Here is a 17,212-nt window from a genome sequence, read left to right on the forward strand (position 1 = left end):
CTAATTGCATCGTGGTGCTCTGGAAGCTTACGATTCGCTGTCAACCCACCACAAAGTCAACAGCACGTTACCATCAGATTTCTGCAGCGAGTGCATGTAAGTCAATGGGTGACGCACAAACTTTAAATATTTTGGTGACAATGGTGCAGCCAGCCTGCATGGAATGATGCAAATATGAAGGTAAAGCTGGGAATCCCAGTGACGTCCTCCCTGTCCAACAGGGAGTACGTTACTGGGTTGGTGATGGGCGGTGAAGAGCGTGAGGGGCAGTGCTATGCAAATGACCATGTCTGCGCACTTTGCCGCAGGGTCATATAAATCGATTTTTTGGCATTGGGTTGCAATGAGAGAGGGCGGAGCATCACACCAAAAAGCTGGCCTCAAATATAAAACCATCCTAATGGTTAAGATTCCAGGGATGAGCACTCACTTGTTCAGTATGTGAGTGGCATTGCAGTACAGCAAGTACTTGGGGGTGCCTCAGCACTGAAGGCAATTGCTTTTGTCTGCAGACACACTGGGCTTTGACCTCTTTTGATTTGAAAAAGAGACCATTGGTGTTCTTGAAACATTGGCTTCTTTGTGTTGGTTTACATAAAAAAAGGCACCACTAATTGGATGTGTAAACTGTTTCAAACCGCCAACTGAAGGAGAACTCCACAAACACCAATACAGGTTGTAAAATTCAAAAGTTTTATTCAAAATAAAAGATAAAACAAAAAAACTCTTGCTACTCCATGTAACCAATGAGAATTACCAACAACACAATCTAATATCACAGTCTTCTTATTATCTTCTGGTCTTCTTTCTATAGAACACTTCCGGAAGCTAGGAGGAAAACAACTGGTTAACAATAACACATAACCTTCCCACCCGGTAAGTATTTTCTCAGCATTCCCACCCACTTTAATGAAAAATGGACCTTATTTGGATTTCCTAAACCCTGAGTACCAAAGAAATTTCAGTTTAATGCTTCCCTGACAAAACCATTATATAGTACTTTAAACTCTAAGTTTGCTGATCAGCAAAATCTTTCATAACTCAATAGTAAATAGAGTACTCTTGTTTTTTTGTTCTCAGTCTGATCAATTATTCTGGCTATTTTTCTTGTTCAATAGTTCAGCCGTTTCTTAGGAAAAGCCAGAATAATAAATGTATAAGTTAGATGGTTAAAGGTTAATAAATTGGTTGGTTAATAAGTTAATAATAATAAAAGAAATAAAATTGGTTAGTGAATTACTAAATTCTTAGTAAATTAATAAGGTTGCTAGAATTAAATAAAGAAGAAGAAAATAACTCCGTCACTTGTTCCTATGAGCAAAACTACTCAATATGCTTGCCCAAAAAACAGCAGAAAAATAAAAACACAACAGTTTCTTTATAAATCTCAGCTTATGCCGCTCCTGTATGTAATCTCTTCTGTTCTTTTGCAGGACCAGTCTATTGCCAAAAAAAAAAGTCTATTAACAGGTACTTCTTCTAAATCTTCTTTCAACACTACTGGTAAATGGACATATTAATCATTTCTCCTTTCTTTCACAGGAATCCAGTCGGACCACCTATGGGACCACTCTTCCCATAGGTAAGTATTTCTTCCAATATAACTTGGCACTATCTTGTGCACCACACATAAAATAACCAAAACAAAATGTCTTCTTGCATTTATTACTTTGGTAAAGTCAGTAAGCTATAAGAGGTTAAGATAGGCCTCTAGCAGACAGGACAGTAGTTCATTTCCTTAAAGGGAAGGTCCAAGCAAAAAAAAAAAAATGAGTTTAACTTACCTGGGGCTTCTACCAGCCCCATGTAGCCATCCTGTGCCCTCATAGTCACTCACTGCTGCTCCAGTCCCCCGCTGGCAGCTTTCTGACCTCGGAGGTCAGGGCTGCATTGCGTACATTTTTACGCATTCCCGCTAGTGCAGGAACATTAACATATACATTTTTACGCGTAAGTGGTGCAACGCATACATTTTTGTTCCTGCACTAGCAGGAATGCGTAAAAATGTATGCAATGCGGCCCTGACCTCCGAGGTCAGAAAGCTGCCAGCGGGGGACTGGAGCAGCAGTGAGTGACTACGAGGGCACAGGATGGCTACATGGGGCTGGTAGAAGCCCCAGGTAAGTGAAACTCATTTTTTTTTTTTGCTTGGACCTTCCCTTTAAGCAGATTCACTTTTCTCTCAATCTCACTATCTCTTAGTCTCAGGCCTAGTATATGGGTAATATGCAGTTTCTGTCTTCCATAACACAACTGTTTTCCCATTAGAGCAACCATTCAGGCCACTTATAAAAAGCAAAATAAAATACAAGTGAGATTATATTCATCACAGTAGGGAGGATAATTCTCAATTCTCAGCCTCCTAACACTACACTTCAGAAGTGGGGGATATTACCAGAGCCAAATTTACTGTAATTAAAATTGTTCAAAAATCTTTCTTGTGACTTGCTGATTTATCAACACATTGATCATATTTCATACGTGTCATCTTGAACGATTTCTTTTCCAGCACTTCAGTGTCAAGAATCACTGGCTATCATCTTTCCTCTGTCTGAAATCTCTCTCCTGGCTTTCCCACTCCTTGTCAGCTTTACAGGACTGATGGCTGGCTTATCTTATGGAGGATTGAAGAATCATCATGGCTCAGTAATTTTCTCCCAAAATGTCAGCTATCGCATCGTCTGGCCTGCTTCTACTCAGCTGTGCCTGCTGCATCTTTCCCCTTCTCCTGTCTGCTCCAACTGCCAACTCAACCCCTCAGAAAGCTGTTATATCTTCCCTAACGGCTCCCCTGCTTGTGTGTCTGGTTGCTTAGCAACCTTCCCTCAGCCATCAGCTCTGCCTACCCACACATTACACATTACAACTAAGGGAAAAATGCCCTTACTTAACAAACCTGTGTCAGCAGCGCCTCTATTTAAAGCTGCTGACCAGGTAATAATATAAAAATAAAAATAAATAGATCCCCCCTCTTTCTACCAGCTACAGATGTATTGGTCATACTTATTAACTTGAATCAGGAAAGGTGGTTTACTCTGGCTTCTGCAGAGTGTGTGCGAGATATAAATACTTGAAACACTAATACAGGATATAGGCTGGTCAAACACAATACAAACCTCTTCTTGACTTGTTTGCGCAGTCGGGTGTTAGTCACTCTTCTACTGGATAAAAACATATCATTTGTAATGGCAATGTAGGGTGAAAACCGATTTTACAAAAATTTGAAAAAAATAACTTAAAACATCAGAAAAATAGGCACAAGTTTAGTTTTAATACACATATAATATACACATATAAAGAGCAACCATACTGACAAACTGTAAAGCTCAATAGATGATTTTGGGCACCCATTTTATCCTAATCATCCTGGTTTCAGAATCAGAAACACGTCATATCTATAGATTGCTGTACATCGGTATGTAACTCCAACCGTCCAACCGTTGGGAAGAGGTACTGTGGTCAGAGGAAACCAAAATCAAGATTTTTGGCATCAACTTTAATCGCCACATTTGGAGGAAGAGAAATACTGAGTATGATCAAAAGAACACCATCCCCACACTCAAGCATTAAGGAAGAAACATTTTACTTTGAGGCTGTTGATGGCAGGCATGAGATAAAGAATGCCTTATTTAGCAATCTATGGCCAAACATGAAAAATTAAAGGTCTATGACTCTTTACATTGTGTCAGTTTAGCATGCATACCTGTGGGAAAAACCTTTACACAAAGATCTACAAAACGCTATTTTCACATACCCGTTAGCATTGTTATTAGCACTGTATTGATATATATGTACAATCAAGAAAAGGAAACAATTTGATTTTTTTAATAAACTTTATTCTATATTACAAATAATTTTGTTTTTGTTGTTCTGGACTGCAAAATAGGAATGCATTATATTTACATACACAGGTATACAATTAATTATAACAAAGTTACAGAAGCTTGCCTTTACCAAGTTACAACTCTTTTTTTCCCCAATTTAAATAGTATATCTAGGACAATAAAAACCTCCATTCTAATATGCATTGTTTTATCGTTTTGAGGCTCTCGGTAACACTGGACTCTAAAGATATGATATATGGGTGGAAGCTTTATCAAAAACCATCCTGGTTCATAGGTTTCTCTGTAGGTCTCTTGCCCGGACAAGAGTTCCTTTGTGATCCTGCTAAGAAATAGATTTTGCCTTGCATAGACATATTGCAAGTGCTGACATATTTTCAACATTAGTTATACAGAATAAGCAATACTTTAGATTACAATGAGGGCATCGTAGACTGTACATTTCATACAATATAATCTGACAAGGAAGACAACAGAACTTTCATACGGAACGTTTGACATGTAGCTAAAGGTTCTTACTTTCTCAATACTATCTGGCCTTAGAAAACCTTTCTTTCAGAAACTTCACAAGCTGGAAGACACCTAGAAGCTCTCAGTCTAAATGGATGACACAGGCAATTCGATTAAAGGACACCTGTAGTGAGAAGGATATGGAGGCTGCCATATTTATTTCATTCTAAACCATACCAGTCGCCTGGCATTGTGCTGATCTTTGAAGTATCAATACGCCGGAAACACACCTGAATCAAGCATGTGGTAAATCCACTTAATTTCCAGTCAAACACCTGATCTATATGTTTGTTCAGGGTTTATGGCTAAAAGTAGTAGAGACAGAGGATAAGATAGACAGACTTTTGCCTAAAAGGAAATAAATATGGCAGCCTCCATGTTCCTCTCATTTCAAGCGTCTTTTAAAGCAGTGGAAATTGTACGTAATACATTAGTGTATGTATAACCAAGTATCTTTGTAACCAAGTAAAGAATTTGCAGCAGCCCCATCTGCATACACAATGTACACAGATATTATCAGCACTAGAAAAGAGAGATAATTATGAGTGTACAGAGTGATTTTAATACTGTGCAGGCAGTGGGGAAAGTGTAAAACCTATTAATCAGGCAGATGCCAGTACAGACTGCAGCTTGTTTACTATCAATATAAGCATCGTGTAACAGCGTATATACATACTGGGGTAGACAAAAAGGTGATAAATAAATATTGCAAGTATTTTGCCTAATTGATCAGTGTCTATTTTACACGTTATTAATGCGTACTTGGCTATACATACACTACCACTTTAAAGGACAGCAATACAGCCTTTTGTAGATTACTTTGGTGTAAATACATTTGCGTATTCATACACAGGAAATATAAAAGGAAGAAGTTGTGCATGACCAATATATTAGGACTTTGAAGACAAAAAACATACAAAACATATGCCCAAACAATAATCCCATAGCAACCGATATCCTATCAGCAGTAGCAGCTAAACTTTGATTAAATAGATATATTTTGTACATGGGGGAATCATCTACTTTTTTGGTTCAAAATTAAGGATATAATTTTAAGGTGGTATCTTACTTAACAAAAATCATGCTTAATCTATCTTAAAATGAGGGTGCAATCATTAATTCTATAAAGGTAAATGACTAGCCAATTCCCATACACAGCACTTCAAAAGAGGGATAATTATGACTGTATAAAGTCAATTTAACCATCTAAAGGCATTGGGAAAAAAGTTCAAGCAGAAAACAATGCAGATGTAACATGATTATTATTAGTATTTGTAGAGTGTAACAGCAAAAACTATACATACTGTAGCTGACTTGCCTGTATGTTCTGTATGGAGTTTGAATGGTCTTCGTGTTTTTGAATGTCACCACCCCCCCACCCAAGCACTTCGGATTGCTTTCACATTCCAAAAACATACTGATAAGTTAAGTGGACCCTCCAAAAACTGGCCCTAGACTATGGTATGGATATAAGATTATGAAGATTATGACTATGGTGGAGGTTACATTGTGAGCTACTCCGATGACAGTTTACAGATTCTGTAAAGTGCTGCAGAAGAAGTCCGTGCTATAAATACAAAATAATAATAAATAAAGGGTGTAAAATAATGCATGCAATTATATTGTGTGATTGATATGGCCCGATTTTAAGGTCCATATTTAGCCATAAGTACGCTACCACCTTAAATCTGTGTGTTTTTTTCAGAATTGCAAAGTGTCCAATAATAACGGCTTTCTTAAATATTATGCTCTCTATACAAGCCGTGAAATCACCAGCAATACTGGTAGAAAAAAATACAATGATGCTGAAAGGAAGTCTTTTGTGATCCATAGTATAGATTCTCTGGAAATGGTCCCAGGCAAGCTTTGTATGTAATTATAGTGACCATGAAATGAGCAATATAAGGACTGACATATTTGTTTGCTTTTAAACAATGCCAGTTGAATTGCAGTCCTGCTTCAGCAGTATCACCTGCATGCAGGCTAGAGGATCTGATCTCCATACTCATTCTAGGTTTGTGGTTCAAAGCATCAGAGACATACGATCAAAAGGACGGCCAGGCAATGGACATGGTTTCATTAAAAATTATATTTGCATTTTGCAACAGAAATAGAATTTCTACCTGTTTATCACAGCTGAAGTTTCAGGTAAGTTTAACTCAGGTGTCTATCACCTGCTGTATAATAAATAAATACATAGCCCAAGTATAAGATATATCCTCTATAATAAAACCCCTTTGTCTCTGCGTCCCATCCCTGCACTTCTGGTGTGTGTGTGTCCCATGTTTTACGCTACTGTGCATGTGCAGGGAGGGACGCAGAGACTGAGACGAGCTGAGAGAGGACGGGCAGGCGGCGTGCATGCGCGCGACGGGCGCCCGCATGCGCGGTGACTGTGTGGCAGTCACGGGGAGAATGAGAGGGAAGGAAGAGGAGGGGAGAGCAGGGGAGGGGAGGGAGGCGGGGTTTCAACACAGACCTAGAGCCCGTTTTGAAACAGGCGTATGTCTACTAGTATATATATATAAGATGCTTTCTCATTCCTGGAATAGGATGAATGGTTAGTACTGGATTGAATAAAACTCTTCATACTGTAACTGTTAGATGTTATTTAGACCATATATAAGCTTGTGTCTCCTATATATATATTATATCTCACAAGTATGTTTCCTTGTGTCTCCTATACATCCCACAAGCCTTTGACAAAGGTGTTACTTGCTTTAAACTGGTCTATTTCATTATAAAATAGCATCCAGGTTTAAAGTTAGGACAGAGTGATGCATTCTTGTAGGAAATATAACACTGTAGTTATGGAATTAACAACAATGCAAGCTGTCAATGAATGTTTGAGTTTTGTTTTAAGAGAAAAAGCATATACAATTTTTGCATGGAATTTATTTATCTGCCGTTTTGCCAGTTGTGATTTTATGTAACTCTGATGCAAACAAAAATGTTTCATTCTCTCTTCACAACTATGGGAATAGTTCCCAGTGGATCCTTAAAGAGACTCTGAAGCCTCCCTAAAATCATGTTTTTATTTTAAAAACTTCTTTAGCATGATTGCAACACCTAAAACGCCGCATCCCCGTGGCTGAAAACTCAATTAAACACCCCTAACTCCCGGGGCAAACATCCACGACTTTTCTGGTCATGGATTCTGCTGTCCGGGGGAGGCAGAGCTTTGGGCTGTAGCTCTGCCTCAATGCGCATCAATTTGCGCTGATTGCCGCCTCTCCCCTGCCCCTCTCAGACTCAGTGAATGAAGACTGAGAGGGGCAGGGAGAGGCGGCGATCTGTGCACATTGATGGAGTGGAGGCAGAGCTACAGCCCAAAGCTCTGCCTCTACTAGGAAGCACTCCCCGCAATTAGCCCCAGGGAGTTTGGGGTGATTGAGTTTTCAGCCACAGGGATGCAGCGTTTTAGGTGCTACAATCATGCTAAATAGGTTTTTAAAATAAAAACATGATTTTAGGGAGGCTTCAGAGTCTCCTTTAGGTGCCCCATACATTGTTTAATTTGTGGCAACGATCTCCTGAAGATTCAATCATAATGATCGAGTCTTCCAGAGATTTATGCAGCAATGTGGCCATTTGATCGTAATTTTGATTGATTTCAGAGTGGAATTGATCAAAATGATCGATCAGGCATGCTGGAAAAATCTCGCTAGAAAAAGCTTAAAGTGTGCGGTGGTAGCAGCATTGATTCTCCTAGGCTATCCGCAGACCCCAATTCATCTCCCCCATGTGTAATGTGAACCCCCCTTGGTCCATGATTGATATCGAGTGGTGTTCAAGCTCACCTGCCTGCTAGCGCGCTCCTCCTGTGTCCTATGTCTTCTCTCCATCACTGCTGGGTGCATCTATCCCATGACCTGATGGTGCGCATCTGGTCACACGGCATGTAGGTGGCCACGCATTTGCCACTGGGTCATGGGGTACAGGCACCCAGGTGGCAATAGAGAGAAGACACAGGAAACTTAAGGATGTGCACTAGTGGATAGGCAAGTTTAAGCACTGCTTCAAAACTTACCTTGGCCCTGGGGGTACACATTACATGGGGGATATTTAGGGGCTGGGAAGGTTGTGACTCAGATTTCCATTAGATTTAATTCTGAAATCTATTGGACATTTGTGTCCAGTACATTGGCAGCAAGAGACCCCTCTCTGTTCAGATTCGATCAGAGGGGGATTGAGCTGATGGTCTAATCTGGTGGCCATCTGCCAGTGTATGGGCACCCTTATCTTTAGCCCCAGTTTTTTTCCAGTTTTCTCACTGCTCTTCCTGAAGGTTTTCACAGAACATAAAATCAAGCTGTAGGCATCACCTGCAGTCTGGTGATGCTGTTTTGTTTTTACAACTCAGGGACAGGCCAGTCAATTATTGGAAATGCATGCCTTGTCGCTTAGTCTTTCAGATAGGGTTCAGCATTTCACATTAAAATTACCTATCTCAGTGTCTGCAAGTACATACCCAGGTAAAGATTTAAATTAAGATTGGCTTAACTCCTTGCAAAGAAAACAACTGGCCTGCACACATTTTGCTTCACTTAACACAACGTCTGTTTTTACCTTTTAGTGTAGGAGGACATTTTAACCTCCAATAAAGATGTCACTCTCTGACATGAAATCTTAACACTGAATTCAGTTACATAAACTACAACTTCTTGATGTTACTTATTTTTCCCATTTGATGTTTAATTAATACAAACGATGGTACTCTAAATAGTGAGAATAGTTGTTCGCTACAATCCTAAGAATTTAAGGAAAATAATCTTATTCTCTATACATTTTAATATACCCATACAAATTTGTCCATATATGATCTATGATAAAGAATTCGTAAAATGCAAAAATCAGGTATCTTATAGTCATTACTTTGCAGAAGGAAATCACATATTTCAGTTATTGGCATTCTCCAAATCCAATATATTATATACGAAGAAAATGAGAGAAGCAGATAAAGTTGTACGTATTTTATATATTCATGAAACAGTGTCAATGTCTTAGACCAGGATATATAACTTTTTATTTAATTTAATATAATTTATGTACCTTTTGCTTTTAAGCCACTAAACTCTTTCTGTACAATTGGCTTCAATGGTCCCCAAAAAGGGAAAATAATCAGTTATATTTGCCAGGGCAGCAAATCTGTGTTCTGTGGCCTTGATTAGGACCTCAACCATTGTATATATTTGTAGGCTGTAAAATCCTAACTATATAAATCTTCAACCAGCTATGCTGTGGGATTACAATTTAGTTGCGGCAATACTATATATACGTTACTTAAAACCATGCCATTCTGTGGCCTTTGATAAAGTTTCCACCTTAACATAGAATATAGTCACATGACAAACCACTCAGATCAATGCTTTCAGGCAGACAAAAAAAGAACGTAAAATGGTAAGAAGGAATAAAATGAGGACCACGCCCACATCATCAGCAATGCTTTAGTTTCTGTCAGCTTTAACTGTATTAACATGCGCTATCTTAATTAAAAAATGAACTGAAATCTAAGGTATACCTCTGGAACTCCAGGGCAAATACCCTACACATTCACAGCACAAATCTGGCAGATCCCAAGGCAAGAAAGAGAGTTTTGAGGAACAAAACAAATAAAAAAAGGTCATGAGACAGGCACCTTTGAAGCTCACGATGGTTCAGCACGAAAAAAATTACATTTTTTCTATATGTACTTATCTTGATTTCTGTTTTACTTTTTAATTGTCTGAGGTTGCCATTATTCTTTAAAAAAATGGAAAAAAATATGTACTATACAAAGGAGAATAAGGTTAAGGTTGATTGACTTGGATAGCATAGTGTTCTAATCATATGCTTTCTGTACAGCTGTGCAAATGTTTGACTCGTCTTCCTATTATTTCAGATGGAAAGTCTGGAGAGAAGCAGACGCAAATGCATACATGGTTGTCCTTGCCATCATTGTTCTCAAAAGGGTGAGAAGAAAGCCTTTGAGTTGTGGCCATAACGTGCCACCTTGACCTTTGGTTTTTGTCTACAATTCTTTGAGTATGTTGTTTCTTCTTCCCCTTACTAAGAGTAGTCACCAGCCAATGCTTTAGACTCCAGTTAAATGGCATTTACAGTTCAAAAGCCATCAGCCAATTCCAAGCAAATGCTATGAAAGTTCAAATAAGGTGCATAAGGGATTAAGTGCTCTCAACAAAAATAAACATGAACCAATGGTGTTGTATAGGCTTCCAACTCGTGCGAAATTAAATCCATTCTAACATATTCCATTTAACTGAGTAACATTAAAAAAAATATATACCAGAATTTGAAGATTCATTATGATTACTATTGTTCCATAAAGTAAAGAATTGGATTTACTGTCTAAAATACTGAACTGTCAACCCTGCAAGTTTACAAAAGAAGGTAGAAGAACCTTGGAAAGATGTTAAAATTACCTGGAATTTTGATGCAGCAGATTAAAAATGAGTAACTTGTTGTCACTACCATGGTTGGCTTGTTCAAACAGTACCAACTTTTTCAATAGCTGACATTTAATCCTGTCAATCCAAATAAAATTGTGCTGATATTCTACTGTTTTAATTTTTTTTTTTGCATGAAACTTGAAATTTTGTGCTCCTCTAAACGGCAGTTAAAATGTTAATATTCCAAGCCTTCAGAGCATGTGTAATCCTTCCAAGGCTAAATAAATAAAAAAAATGCTGGTCTTCTTTGTTAAATGGATGACTGATTTTCTCCATATGTTGTACAAAGGATTTGATGTTTGATGAATTGTGCTAAACAGTACAACCTTTATTTCATGAGTGAAATTATTTCTTAAAACAAAACTTCATTGATTTGATCTCTACATAATGCTTTATATTCTGGCATTACACCTGCCACTGAAGAAACAAATCACTGGCAATGTATAATTAATGCACAGATTTGGCTTGACTGACTAAGAAAGTGGTCAGACCAAATATAAGCTATACAATATTGAATGGTGTATTGTATTTACTATGGTCTAACATGCCAGTGCTTGTTTAAGATGAGGTAAATAAAAGTTTTGTTTTTCATAAAATCACTGTCCTTTGTCTTGAAACGTGATCACTAAATCCTAAAATGATTATCTGTTTAAGTAATATCTGAAACAATACATAGGTATTATAATATTTTTTTTTATTCAAAAAATGTTAAATTCTTCGGGGGGCATGGAGACAAAGCTGAACTCCAGAGAAAACTTACTGAGCAAAAACTAACTATATTTCCAAGAGAGAAATAAATCTGGAATAAAAAAGAATGCTTCTTTCTTCTATTGGCCTCAGAGATTAAAGAAGGATTCTCAAACATTTCTTTTTTCAAACTCCATACTAGAAGACTTCTGTTGAGTCATTTTTAAGCATTTTTTTTCTTCGGTTACCAATCATACCAACTTTTTCTATAGAAGGATTCAATTCATTTTGCTTCTTGTTAAAATTATTTTTAATACTAGGTTCATGTTCTATCCGTACCATGTCATGGCAAGGAGAGGAGCTACAAGCAGCACAGCACATAAGACCTTCTAGTATCCCATACTGATATGGATAATGTAAATGTTCATCTGTATGCAGAGGTCTTAGCTAAATTGTTTTAGGTTTCCAAAGTTCTCCACGTTGCACGTCCTTCCTTAATCCACTGGACATGATAATGTATCCATGAGGTTCATAGAAGGAAGAAGAGGAAGCAGAAGACCTGCATCCAGTCAGTTAGAACTTGCACTTGGTAAAGATGACAATCTTGACTGAGGCACGGCTTGGTTTATCCCTTCCAGGGTAACCTGGAAGGACAGTTTTCAGCTGTCTATACTCATCAGGGCAATGACTTGTTCTAATTTGTAGGCAAGTTTTTGTTTTCCAGCTTGGTCATCCTGATCTAAAGCTGTTAAAATCTACAAAATAAGAAAAAAACAAAAACAAATTATAAGTGGGTATGATCAATTTCAAACAAGGTAGCAATATGCTTAAGTTTCATTTATATATTAAATGACAAATCAAATAATTAAAGGCATGTTATTGTATAATCTAGGTGAGAATTTACTATCTTATCAAAGACAGGTTTTAGCAAATACAATTTTCTTAATTATCTCCACTTAATTAGAATCTTAGTAAATTAGGCCTATAGTGTGGTTAACTATACAAAAAAATGTAATACATCTTTACTTACCTGGGGCTTCTTTCAGCCCCTAACAGTCTGTGTCCCTCACCACAATTCCACTCTCACCACCCAGTCTTCTGCTGTCCCCACCATCGCAGCCGGCTACCCGGTCAGGTCAGCGGCTTCTGTGCATGCACGGTTGCGTGCACATGCCACTCACGGCTGTGCTACCAACCCCGGGAGTGTTCTGCACAGGCGCAGCACTTGGCGAGGGACACAGAGACTTCTAGGGGCTGGAAGAAGCCCCAGGTATGTAAAGATGCATTAATTATTTTTTGCCTCATGTACCCTTAATCTTTTTAAACTTTGCCTGATGGCGGAAAAATAAATGTTTATATGGGTTTTCACTTTCCCAGTTTCAGCATGGGTCCTCCATCTGCTAAACATCTCTTCCAGCCACTAGAGGGTGCAGAACAAAGACCAACTGACTGGATCTCCATTTATTATAATGGTGTTTCTATTTGTCTATCTTTCTTATGGCTCTGGCCTTTGTCTGTATTCTCTTTAGGGAGATTTACCAGCAAAGATCTCAGCATTTTGGAAGAGAAGTTGAGAATTCTACTAGACGTTTGTTTGGCAGATAGCCAGAGCACTATATGCACATTAATAATCCTTTCATCTTTTGAAATACTGGAAGGATAAAATAAAGCTTTTTATAGAGTAAGTTTAATGCAAAAGATGCCTTATTTTTTAATGCTGAGATGTAGTGATGAGGGATGATGAAAGGTCTAGAAAACTGAGAAAGGCCATGCTTTCACCCAGTATAATTTTAGTTAGTCACAATGTTGTTTTAACGCTGCAAAGAAATATATATGATGTGATTGCTACACAGATACCTAGCTTGGAGGCACAAATGCATGTGGAGTCTAACATTAGTGTATGAGGACCAGGACCACAACAACAGGCTCCCAAAATAAGAGAAGCCACCAAGCTGATTGTAGGGCGAACAGCTGCTTCTGTGGCAAAAGTAAAGCACCACCCTGCCCTGCCTATGGAAAGTTCACGCTAGTGTAGAGATGGTGGTAGATGTTATTGGCTGTCTGGTGCTAAATTAATGAATACTCATAGTTTAATGGAATTCAAAGCAATAGCCTAGATGTTGTACAGCTCCTATATGCAATGTAGATGGTATGTTTTTTTTCTCTTTGTAATAAAACCACTGCTGCTTACATATCATGGATGTTATTAAATAGCTAATAAAAGTCTGGCATTTACAGAAAATCAAGCATCCAACAACAAACTATATTATTTCTTTCTAAACATAATAAGAGAATACAATGAATGCAATATCACTAACCAAAGCTGACATGCTTTACTACAAAAACTAATTAGGACTTTGGAAGATATCAAGTATTGAAAAGCACAGTTTGTAATGACTAATTATTTTGTGGCAAATGTCTGGCAAGAGCAGCCAGTAACACTTTCAAAGGGAGCACAAGTGGTTCACAAAGAGAGAGAAAGGAAGAGCTGTGACCTGGTAGTAATGAGATTAATACATCAACACCCAGATAGAAGCATTTAAGCAAGTTGTTCAGCAATTGTACATCTGGGCAAAAGGAATAAAAAAATGGTGCCTAATCAAGCAGCCTTTTTACTGAATGTTTATTAACATCGTATAAACACTACAAAGTGTATCAGAATATTAATCACAACTTTCTAGGAATGGCTTATGTTCATGTTTATAGACTGTTAAAGCATGCAATAAAAAGAGAAATAATCAGGATTCTGTCGGTCTTCAATGTGCTCTAATTACAGTATTTAAAATTCACAAAATATTAATTATAACTGCACTGCAGTGCCTAACATGTGCAGATTTCTTAGGTTTCTTATTTCCTTTTATTTATTCCTACTTCTTTTGAAATCACAGAGTGTTTACCATTCAGATACTTAGTCAATCAGATTATGTGGGCACAACTATAGTAACAGCCTTTGAACTGCAGTACAAAACAGAAAAGCTGTGTAGTTATTTTAATAAACTAATTTCTTTTTGCTTAGACAGCATGATGGATTATTGTCGTAGAAAGAGCAAAAACTAAAATGTACAAATATTTTTTAAAAGATAATCACTTATAAGAAGGAAAGGGGGGGGGGGGGTAGAAGGTATATTAGACTATCTTGGTTTTAACTGTATCACTAAGAAGGTCCAAAAAACCTCATCGTGATACAATATCTTGCTACTAACAGGGCCACAATTTGAAACAATTGCATCAGGGAGCCCACTAGACTACACGGACTAAACTTCAAAAATTATTATTAAGAGGCGAGTATGCTACTGGTTAACCAGTAATCACTGGCTTTAGTTACTTTAGAATGTGCATATTGGAGGTTTGTGTACTTAAAATCTGGGTTCTACAGTATATAGCAAATTAAAGTGGCACTGAACTCTTGCACAGCACATAAAGAAAAGTTTTCGATTCACATATAGTTGCTGAAAAAATCCACTGCTCTGTATTTCTTTACCCTTACCAAAGTCTCTAATTAGTTCTTATCAGCAGCAGTGAATAGGCTGCAGGAGCACCTCTGCTGCTCTCTCCTCAAAAAGTATACACTGAAGCTTAACCTCTTCAGTGCTCCCTGCAAAGTAAAACCAAGTTCTAAATTTCATTTTTTTTAGGATTTCCACAAAGTGTACTGAGTCATATTTTTCTTCCATAAATGTTTTCATGCTGTGGCTGATCTTTTAGCACAGATGGGAAATTCTGGGTTTAGTTTAACTTTAAGTATTACCCTGGAGAAAGGGGGGCATGACGAAAGAACATTTGAGCTTGCTGTGAGCGCAGTAACTCCTACATAGGCCTCAATTCACTAAGCAGTTTAGGCTAGTCTACTGATGGTTTTTAGTCTACTGATGGTTTGGTCAGTTGCATCAAAGGGAAATTCACTATTACCAAATGTTTTAAACCTGGTCTAAACCATTTGGTAATTAGGTTGGTAAAGCGGGGAAAATGATCAAAAGATGCAATTCACAAACAAGTAGCTATGACTGACATCCTTCTCCTTTGATGAGCTCTCCTCTGCATACAATTAAACTCCTGCCTAATTCATTCAAAAGGTTCCATCCTCACATCTAAAATACCTCACAGAATTACTTTACTGACAGAAATCAGCTGGTCTAATCTCTGCCAGAAAAAGTGGGTGTGGTCACTCCTTGTTTGCCTTTTTGAATTGTGTAATTACTGAATGTTAGACCAGGTCTAAAAACAGGTCTAAAACATTAAGGCTGCTTTCACAGTGAGACGTTACAGGCGCACGTTAGAGCAGTCTGTAACGCAGCTCACCGCACAGTAATGAAAAATCAATGGGCTGTTCACAGTGCCCACGTTGCGTTACTTTGTAACGCTGCACGTCAGGTTAAAGTGCTGCATGCTGTGCGTTATGCACGGCTAAGCCGCGATAGACTGTTTGCACATGCTCAGTAATGTTGGAGGAGGAGGTCTCCCCTCCAGGTCCTCGGCCAGCCACATGGCTAATTAATATTCACTGCACAGTGTGACGTGCAGGGTTTACTTCCTGGAGCGCAGCTCTGTGCGGCGATTGGCTGGTGGGACCACGTGATGCGGATCACGTGGTCTCCCTGCAGTCTATAGCACAAAAAAGGCACTCCAAGAGCTGCATAATGCAGCTCTAGGTAGCGTCCTCCACCAACACTACCAGGCGTTGCGTTAGGGGCACGTTATGCGACCTATAACGTCCCCTAAAATGCAACGTCCTGGTGGGAAAGAGGCCTAAACCAAACCATCAGTAGACTAGAAACCATCTGTAGACTAGTCTAAACTGCTTAGTGAATTGAGGCCATACAGTTAAAGAAAGAACAAAAATCTTTTGCAAATTTGTTCAGTAATACAAAATTTCAATTCCATTTGAACTGGGAGATTTTACATGCAATGTTGCTAATCTTCATCCAACCTTACTAAATTAAAAATGTATAATTCTCGTCTCAGTGATTATTTGTTGTCTCAGTGATTATTTGTCATCAAGTCAAGTGGTAATAGAAAATGTCCATATTGGAGGCAGCAATAAAAACGAATACTTAAAAATGTGCTAATATAAAGATTTCTGTCTTTATCTTTTCTTGGCACTACAAAGTCACTGAACATTAAGAAGTGCCGTTAATTAAACGGAAGAAGCATTGATTTATTAATCGTACCTTCACAGCTTGCAAAAGCTGTCATTAAAAACGTTAAAAATATATACAGTAAAACCCCCGTTATCCAGGATTCAGTTAACCAGAAGTCTCAAGCAACCAGAACAATCCTGGTTTTTCAGCATGCTTAAATATACTTTTACACTTCTCTATACAGTAATAAACCTGTTACATAAAGTTAGGTCTGTCCTTTGTCTTAATATGTTTTTAATTACTGTATCTGAACATTAAGCAGAGTTTATGGTAAGTATACAGTGTGTGGTATAATACTGTTTTTTTTTTTAGCTAGGCCTATTTTTAACAATGACTCAAGTAACCAGAAACCACACTTATCCTGATTATGGGGGTTTAAAAATAAATAAATAAATATATACACAAATACAATAGTATATAGTAAACTACTTTTCCTGGTCCTTTGGAGTTTACTATAAAGGGGTGGGTGTGTGGGGGTGTGGGTGCGTGTGTGTGTGTGTGTGTGTGTTCTGTGTTGAAAACTATGGCGCTTCGCACGATCAGAAGATAGCGTTTGGTAACGAAATCAGCGATAGTGCTTACATTA

The 17,212-nt window shown here is 38.1% G+C and overlaps 1 protein-coding gene across 2 annotated transcripts in view; it reads right to left on the reverse strand.

Moving 5' to 3' along the window:
• Positions 1-7,653: 7,653 nt before the first annotated feature.
• PLXNA4 (plexin A4) overlaps positions 7,654-17,212 on the reverse strand; it is a 910,299-nt gene continuing 900,740 nt past the window's right edge. For both annotated transcript variants that reach the window (XM_068276018.1, XM_068276019.1), the window contains one exon: positions 7,654-12,243. In XM_068276018.1, the coding sequence (XP_068132119.1) occupies positions 12,148-12,243 (96 nt within the window). In that variant the 3' untranslated portion in view covers positions 7,654-12,147. The remainder of the gene's footprint in view (positions 12,244-17,212) is intronic.

The sequence above is a fragment of the Hyperolius riggenbachi genome, chromosome 3 (assembly GCF_040937935.1).
Source record: "Hyperolius riggenbachi isolate aHypRig1 chromosome 3, aHypRig1.pri, whole genome shotgun sequence".
In the NCBI taxonomy this organism is placed as follows: domain Eukaryota; kingdom Metazoa; phylum Chordata; class Amphibia; order Anura; family Hyperoliidae; genus Hyperolius; species Hyperolius riggenbachi.